Here is a 9,076-nt window from a genome sequence, read left to right as displayed (position 1 = left end):
GGATCTTGACGGTGTTAATATTCGTATCTTGATTACCAGCGAATACGGTCGAAATTTCAATCGGAAATTAAAAAACCACTATTGTACTTATCAACTTACACTTTTCATATATCATGATGAAAAAAATTAACCATTTATTGTACCCTTAGTATTCAATAGGTTAGTTTATAACTCCAAAAAATTTAGTGCAAAAAGGCAAAAAAGAAATCTCTCGGACGGGGAATTGAACCCCGATCTACCATGGATTGTCTTCGACAAACGGTAATTCTCACCATTAAACTATCCGAGAGCTTCCGAATCCTCCCCCCTAAACTATCAGGGATTTTTGAGGATTCCCACTAAACTATCCGAAGTTTTGTAGCTTCTAACCACTAAACTATCTGATGATTTGTTGAATTAAAAATTTGGCCTGATCATCCCGTTAAAACATTTTAGTCACGTGACAGAGAAATAAATGTCCCAAAACATGAATAGCAACGATGTAAACTTCAATATTTTTCTACATCACTATGATTTTGGGTCATAAATTTAATCTGAGCAAGTCTGGATACTCTGAACTCATTGTGAAAGCTATTAAAGTACCACCATTTTAATTTGTATACTTCACAACTTCATGTAATTTTCGCGATTTCAGATCTCAGTATAAGCTATAATATGATCAGATTTCAACTCATCCATATTGAGCAGTACCAATGCTTGTGTAGCGGGAATAGACCAGCAATTAGAATTAGGGATATATAAGATCTCAATTAATTTTTAGTTAATTAAAATAGAACAGCTTCACTATTGATTTCTGGAAGAAATTGGGACCCGAAGGACCTTATTTGAAGTTGAAGCTAAGATGTAGACAATTCTACCCTTGGTCAATAGTTCTTATCAATAGCAGACGTTACTTTATAGTACTTGTAGTAAGACAAATGAAGGATATTCTATTAAACAATCTAATACATAATTTGATGAGATTCTTCCTCTCTTTTATATACTTTCACTTATTTCACTTTGGTTCCTTATACTTCTATCACTAAATGTATAGTCATTGGCTTAGACTATACTCTTCTTTAACAATTACTCTATCTGATCATAATTCTATCTCAAATTACCCTTTCAGTAATATATTTCTCTTGATATTTATGCACGATTTGTGCATAATGAATGTATGTTTTGTGCATAATAAATGTATGTTTTGGGCATAATTTATTATATGATTCATCATAACAAATTCCTTGTTTAGGGTTCGAATGGAGGTAATTTTGGGTTCAATATTCTCGCAATTTCTGATTATATAGTCGACGTATTATAGATAATTCACCAGCTTTGAATTTGAAATCTGGGGTAAAGACGTTCATATTCATGATGGGATTAATCGGTGCAGCTCTACAAATGCCATTCGATCATTAAAACAAAGCAAAAATGTATTATCAGGTCATAAAGAGAAATATTAATCATACATCTAGTATAAGTATCTAAATTCAGGACTAATCTTTGAACCATCATTTCCTTTACCTAATTCCTTTTCCCATTCCATAGTACCTGTTTCAATCTTTTTATTTAAAATCATTAATCTAGTTCTTAAAACTAAAGCAATACACATTGAACAAACAACAAAGACACAATTACAAACAAATGCAACTAAATATCTTGGTTCAGCACTTGATGGATATAAGTATGAATTCCAAATCGAGGTTGAATTTGATAAACAATTCATTGTAGAAATTGCAATAGCTCTTTTCAATGGAGGTCTTGGAACACAATTTGACATCCATGATAAAATTGTAGTAAAAGAACAATAAATTGATGGAATCATTAAACACATTGCAAAATATCTTGCACCTGTATTTGTTGTAGCAACTGCAATAATAAATGAAATCAAAGCTAAAAACAATGGGAAAACAACATGCCAAAATCTTTCACCTGTTTTATCAGCATGTCTTGCCCAAATAAAAGTTGCAATAACTGCAAGCATATATGGAGGAACTGTTAAACCTAAAGTGGTAACTCTATCGAAATTTAAAGTTTGAACAACAGATGGGAAGAAATTTGTAACACCAGCAGCTGCAACTAAGAAACTTAAAATACCAGTAATAGCCCAAACTTTTATATCTTTGAAAGTTAATAACATTGTTGATGCATAAGATTCTTTATTTTCTTGATCAGAATCATCTTGACCAACTTCTTTTCTTAATTTCCATAAGATGAATGCACGTTCTTGTTCATTCAAGAATTTTGAATTATGTGGCATATCTGGTAAAATCAAATAAGCTAATGGGACGGAAGCACAAGTAATAGCACCTTCAATAATAAATAACCATCTCCAAGATCTCAAACCTTTAACACCATCCATTCTATCAATAATACCAGATGCAATTAACCCACTTAATGCACCAGAGAATAAAGAACCACTATATAAGACAGCATTTCTTAAACTTAATTCAGTTCTTGAATACCAACATGATAAATAATATAAAGCACTACCAAAGAACCCAGCTTCAACAAAACCTAATAATAATCTAGCAACGACTAAACCTGGATAATTTTGAACAGCACCTGTACAAGTTGAAATAATTGCCCAGATAGTCATAATAACAGTGATGAATAATGACGGTCTACCTATTTTATTAACAATCATATTTGAAGGGATTTGCATTAAGATATAACCAACGAATAAGATGGAAATACATGTTTGATATTGATTACCTTTAAGACCTAAATCTTCTTCAAGACCACCTAATCTTGCACTTGCAATATTATTTCTATCCAAATAATTTAAAATATAGATATAAACCAACATTGGTAAGATTCTAATATCAATCTTACGACGAGTTTTCTTTTCTAGAATTTTCAATTCATCTTCAGAAAGATGTTTAATTTCATCTGGGATTTCTAAATTATGACGAAGTTCTTCATTAATTGATGGTGGTTTTTCAATAGATTTTTTATCTAATTGATCATCAACATTTGTTTCAATGTGACTAATTTCAATATCTTTATTATCTGTGGACATTATATGATGATGAGCTATAATGAACTTCTATTAAGAGTATACATATAATTCCCCAGATTTACAAGGAAGTCATCATCTTTTTATATAATCTCCAAAAAGTAAAATCACAAATATTCCAATGCAAAATGTTTTATAATTTTAGTCAACCTCCGTCATTTGATTGTTAAACCATGTACTCCAGAGTATACAGGCGTACAGCAGGCGTACTGAACCCCAGACTCCAATTTAAACAAAGCAGGAGTAAAGTCAATAACCAATCAACATTTGACCAGACCCTGGGCCAAGTGACTATTGATCCAAATGGAGTAACTTATTTTCCCATTATTGCTTGGTAAAATAAAGGAATTTCTTCTTCGGATTATGTTTAATTATTTTCAAAGTTTCTTGACTGGGGGGTCAATTAAGCTCAATGTTAGCAAAGTCAGTAAAGCTTAAAAGTCTGTTTGAAACGTCTGATGAACAAGATATTCTTGTCTTTGAAGTTTGAACGTATTTCAATCTATTCTACCGTGGTGTCATGATCTTATCGTTATAACGCTCCCCAAAAATTTTAGACAGGGTCTTTCAGCTATCGATAAAACTTTTAATTTCAATTTTTCAGCCCACTGCGCAACGATCTTCCTCCAGAAGTTTGAACGCGTAACCTGAACTTTTACTCCACAAATTAATAAACTAGCAGCATGAGACTCAGTACAAGTGCTTAGTGTAGTAAGTAGCACCGTAGCACCTGAGTCTTGGTACAGAAGCGCAGTTGTCCATTAAACGGAATCTTGTGTTCCATGGATCTTTGTTGCGTATTTGTGAAGCCAACTCCATGGTTCATGGTGCCTTGTAAGTTGTATATAACCAGACTTCCAAGCTTTTTGTAACATCATGCTCATACTCTCATACTATGTATCTTCCCCAGGAAAATCTAAATGACTCTGTAATTGAATCGATCAACGGTGTTTAATTGATGTTACAGAACTTCTATTGGTTGGATCACGAGTTAACTGTTACAAGACAGATGATCTTATATCTTAGAGCCTAAATAACGAGTATATACGGACCTATATCTATCCGCAAATGCTATCTTTACTCAATATGATGAAACGTTGTGTTATGTGTATAACAAGCGCGTACGGTGCAGCTTCTTTGATCTAATTCTATATCTACGTACAAAATTATTTGTTCCTGATGTTGGAAAGAGGTTCGTCTAAAAATAAAATATAAGAATAAATCAACAGTAACTGGTTCTGATGTTTCTGATTTAATAATTACTAGCTTTTCACTTCTTGTATAATACGCAGTTCAGATCACTAACAACTATCGATGTGCTTTTAAATATTCTACAAATTATTCAATCATAATCAAACCCCCATACATCATGGAGTTTCAATTAATGATCAAAATTGAATCAAATAATCATAATCCTGTTTTCCAAAACCTTTAAAATTTATAATTATACGACATTAACAAATTTATTTTTTACCTCTAACTGAAGTTGGGTAAGATTTTTTAACAGATTTTGAGTGAGAGTATTGAGAAGCTCTTTTAACGGCAACAGCTCTTAAATCATCTCTGTAACCTTTAGCCAAGTTAGCAACAGCTAAAGCGGTTCTTCTTGGTGATTTGTGTTGTGAGTAAGTGGTTCTGATTAAGTTTTTAGCTGGTTTGTTGGCGTTTTTAGCAGATTTTGAAACAACAGTAATAGCACCGGTTTTGTCTTGGGTGATACCGAAAGCTTTTTGGTTAACTAAACCTGATGAGGTTTTGGTGTTTTTACCTGAAACATTTAATGGATCACGGGATAAGACAACGTTTGGACGTTTGACTAAGAATGATGATTGTTTTGAGGTGACAGCCCAGATGAAATCGCTAAAATATTGTTAGTACTTTGATACTTTATGGAATTTTTGACATGAACTATCTTAAATCTTGAATAATGAAGTGATTGTAACAATCTTTGATTATGGGATGTACTCCTTTGCCCTTACGTTACCCTAGTAGACTCAATCTCTTTGTGTAATCCATTATGACTCAAGTGTTCATTTGATCTTTAACACGTTGGACAATCATTGATATTTCATTGAATTCACTTTACAACACATTGAACTTCATATTTACATTCTCATTGACATTCACTTCATTTAATCCAACAATAGTCCATTACTTCTTTCCTCCAGTACATACTTTGAGACGTTTGATGACATTTTTAATATAATATGGATGATAATCAATCGAAAAGAATCCTTCCTAACCAAACGTTATACTTTTGATTTTGTTCAAAAGGTTTTTTTTCACCAAACAGTCCAACTACACACACCATAGTTAAGAAAATATTCGGTAAGGACACTGTATGGAGCACAAAATGGCTTTTTCGCGAGACAAGAGTTCTCTGAGTTTGCTTGGGAAAAACATCTGAACACCATGGCTTTGCCAGAAAAAAAAGAGTCCTTTCCCAATTAGGACTGAGCAGTCACAGAGGCCAAGAATTTCGGAAATATGAAAATGTTCCGTCGGATAAGGAAATGAGCGGTGGACTTGGAAATTGGGAACTTGAAACTTGAAAGTTGAAAGATCTAAAATCTGGAGATTTGGTTTTAAATCGTACAGAAATGTTCGGAAAGTGGGATGATCCAGATTTAAAGCTTTAGTAGTTAGTGGTTACCAAGTTCCAACTTCCAACCATACAAAATACTGTTTAGTCGTTGATAAAGTAGTGACCTACTCACATAAAGCCATAGTAGCTGGATGTTGTTCAGTTAAGCTCACAAACTATAGATGTTATTACTAGTGAGAGCGATTAAAGTACATATTGTATCTTATCAGAACATCAGTACCATAATAGTAAAACACATCATCATGAATTATAAAAAAACCACTAGAATAACTGCTGATTATGACCGGCTATTTCACTCCAGAAGATATATATAGTGCTCAGAACTAGTCTGACCATTGTTCATTAATCGCTACCTTAACCTTGGTTCCTTACGATAATATTTTAGTGTGATGATGCGTCAAAAGCATTATCTTGGTACTGCGGTCTACTGCTTCAACAAGATAAATTCCATAAACTTCCATTATGCCTTGAATATCCATTATTATTTACAAAATATCTAAATGTAGACAGCCAAATCATCAACAAGGGCTCTAATAACTATTATGGGATTTGGCTGTCGACAGGAACTGTGTTATAAACCTCTTAATTCCATCGATTAAATCTGTATCGAAGTTTCGTATTCAAAATTATCACGCAACCACTTGATCTAATCCATACAAACAACATCGATTAATTCAAAGATCACTTGACATATTGAGCGACATGTGAAACTTCACCAATCTCATAATGTGTGTTGATACTTGAGCAACGAGCATGATACGACAGCTTGTACTATCAGATGACCATCTGGTTAAAGTCGTTAAATATTAAACCCTGGTTGTTGCCATATAACATGTAGCCATATATATTTCTATATATAATAATGAGCTTAGCCACTATTTTGAAGCTTATAATATTGTAAAGGAGTGATAAAGCCTTCCCTTATAAGACTACTTTATTAGCCTTCAACAAAACTCAATGAATCTACAGCTGGTATTATACCAGAGCATTAACAATAGATAATATAAATATGTATTAAATTAGTTGACAGTATGTATGTATGTTATAAATTTTTCAAACAAATAAATATAGACAGTATGATATAAAAGTACAAAAAGACATCAGAACTGAATCTTTTAAAAGAATGAACAAAAAAAAAGAAGCAAAAAAATAAATTAAAAATTAAAAAAAAAGGTCATTAAAAATCATCACATTTGTTAAGGGTATATTAATTCATATCATTGGAATCCAAGAATACCAGTGTTATCTTAAGCAACAACAGCTTTTCTACCCTTTAATGTTTCTAAACCATTGATCTTTAAATTGACATTGACAAAAAATTCAATCAATTGAGATCTTTTATCAAATTTTAAACTTGAACCTGAATTATTACCAAGCCAAATTCTCAGTATTCCTGAAATTTCTTCAATTTGTGAAATTATATCTTGATCATCTTGATATAATTCTTGATATTTTGTCATACTTGAAATTATAATATATAATGAAGTGAATCCTAGTAAATCAAATTGATTAATTAATTTGAAATCCATTTTTTTGAACCATTTTTTAGCACTTTGATAATCTTTTTTAATAAAGATTAAGTTTTGAATAATTGATGCATACATAATGAAGATCTCATCATCTTTAACATCATTAACACTCAATTTTGATAAAGTTTCTTTGAATTTAGCAATGTTTTCATCAATTGGATTGAATAAAGCTTGTAATTCGATATTTATACTCTTTTCAGTAAATTCAGCATCTCTTGGTTCAAATGATGAATCAATAGTAGCACTCATGAATTTTGCTAAAATATTATTGGTTTGGGATTCGTTGATCAAATTGTAAAGAACGTGAATTATATTATAATCCTCAGGATGTTCAGTTATGTTTTCTGAAATTTCAGAATCAACATTTAATTTGACTTCTTGATGTAATAAAGATCTAATATGATTTTCATTTTGAATAGTTTCTTCATTTGATAATGATAAAACAGATTTTAAAATATCATAATCTTGTCCTTTTTCATTTAATTTAACTTTTTTCAAATAATTCCATAAATGTTCAACATAGAAATTTGTAAATTTTTGTGAAATGAAATCTTGAGTTAATGTAGAAATCTTCAATTTTATAGCTCTAATCATTGCTTTTTTAATGTAATTGTTATTTGTATCATCTTTATTATTTGTAAAAGTTTTCCAGATTGAAGCTTTTGATAAATTTCTTATATCTTCAACATCGATATTTGAATCGGTTTGTGATTGTTTCTTATCTTTTCTATTTTGGAAAATATTTGGGAAAACAAAATTCAATAAAACACATAAAATCAATGAAGCTTTGAACATAATTAATAATGGTTTTCCTAACACTTGTGCACCTTGTTGATTGAAACTGAAAACTGGAAGAGCAAACAATGATCTAGTGGAATCAACATTGTTAAAATCATCATTTAAACCAGCACCAACCATACATGCTAAACCTCCTAATAAGAACTTGTTTGCATATCCACGGTTTTGATAATTACCATTATTTACACCATTATATGCTGGTGTTGTATTGTTTCTTTGTAAGATTTGTCTTGGTTCTGATTGGAAATTTGAAGACTCTGCAGAACCTTCTGGTGTGACAAGACCATTACCAATACCATATAATCTATTTTTCAAGTTTTCATTTTCTTTTCTTAATGTTTCATTCTTGTTTTCCAAATGTTTGATATACTCAGTAGCTTTTGATAAAATTGTAGCCTTGTTCAATTTCTTTGCTGGTTGTAAACCATCCAATTCATTATCATCAACTTCATCATCACCACTATCAACTAGAACTCTCAAAGCTGGAACAGCATCTCTAAGGGCATTGATCTTGTCATTGATATTAGTTCTATATCTTTTTTCAATCATATTATGGGATGATTTTTCCTTCTTTGGAATACGCTTGGAGATGGATGAATGTGGTACAGCATCAGCTAACCTAACTTTGTTATTATTATGTGAAATTGGTGAAGTTACAGATGAGCTTGAATTTGACTCAATTTTAACTTGGGAATCTTGATTGGTTTCTTCTTCAAAGTTGAAATCACCATTTTCATTACCAACATTGATATCATTACCATTACCGTTAAGATTGAACTCATTTGGTGAGTTTGAGCTTGAAGTGTTGACCAATGAATCTGGTGATAAATATAGATCAGCATTGACATTATTGATATTATTATTGCTATTACCAGCAGTTGTATAGTCATAATATGGATCTAGGATACCAAGCTCTTCTTCAACAGAAGTGATGGAATTACTCATTGATGAATTATGAGCTATACCAGCGGCAGATTGTTGTAGGTTCTGTTGATACCCGTTCTTGAACGAAATGTTGTTGTTGCTGTTGTTGAATGACGCCAAAAAGGCATCGTAGTCTTCAAAGGCATATGACATCTTTCTAACCTTCTTGATTATACGTGTGGAAAGCTAGCGGCTGTTTGTTGATGATGTATATAGTAAATA

At 31.6% G+C, this 9,076-nt stretch overlaps 3 protein-coding genes across 3 annotated transcripts; all 3 read right to left on the bottom strand.

Annotated features, from left to right (window-relative positions):
- Window positions 1-1,450: 1,450 nt before the first annotated feature.
- Window positions 1,451-3,001, bottom strand: BN7_3546 (putative transporter; the record flags this gene model as incomplete). The annotated part of the gene is made up of 1 exon (XM_011275863.1): window positions 1,451-3,001. The coding sequence occupies one exon, from the start codon at window positions 2,999-3,001 to the stop codon at window positions 1,451-1,453; it is 1,551 nt and encodes a 516-aa protein (XP_011274165.1).
- A 1,460-nt stretch (window positions 3,002-4,461) lies between these two features.
- BN7_3545 (60S ribosomal protein eL28) lies at window positions 4,462-5,193 on the bottom strand (the record flags this gene model as incomplete). The annotated part of the gene is made up of 2 exons (XM_011275862.1): window positions 4,462-4,858; window positions 5,174-5,193. 2 exons carry the CDS (start codon window positions 5,191-5,193, stop codon window positions 4,462-4,464), a joined length of 417 nt encoding a protein of 138 aa, XP_011274164.1.
- Window positions 5,194-6,850: 1,657 nt separating this feature from the next.
- BN7_3544 (Sterol regulatory element-binding protein) lies at window positions 6,851-9,007 on the bottom strand (the record flags this gene model as incomplete). The annotated part of the gene is made up of 1 exon (XM_011275861.1): window positions 6,851-9,007. The coding sequence occupies one exon, from the start codon at window positions 9,005-9,007 to the stop codon at window positions 6,851-6,853; it is 2,157 nt and encodes a 718-aa protein (XP_011274163.1).
- Between the last annotated feature and the right edge of the window lie 69 nt (window positions 9,008-9,076).

Source organism: Wickerhamomyces ciferrii, contig 00098 (assembly GCF_000313485.1).
Source record: "Wickerhamomyces ciferrii WGS project CAIF00000000 data, strain NRRL Y-1031 F-60-10, contig 00098, whole genome shotgun sequence".
Classification (NCBI taxonomy): Eukaryota; Fungi; Ascomycota; class Saccharomycetes; order Phaffomycetales; family Wickerhamomycetaceae; genus Hansenula; species Hansenula ciferrii.
This window is presented reverse-complemented; position numbering and strand designations above follow the sequence as displayed.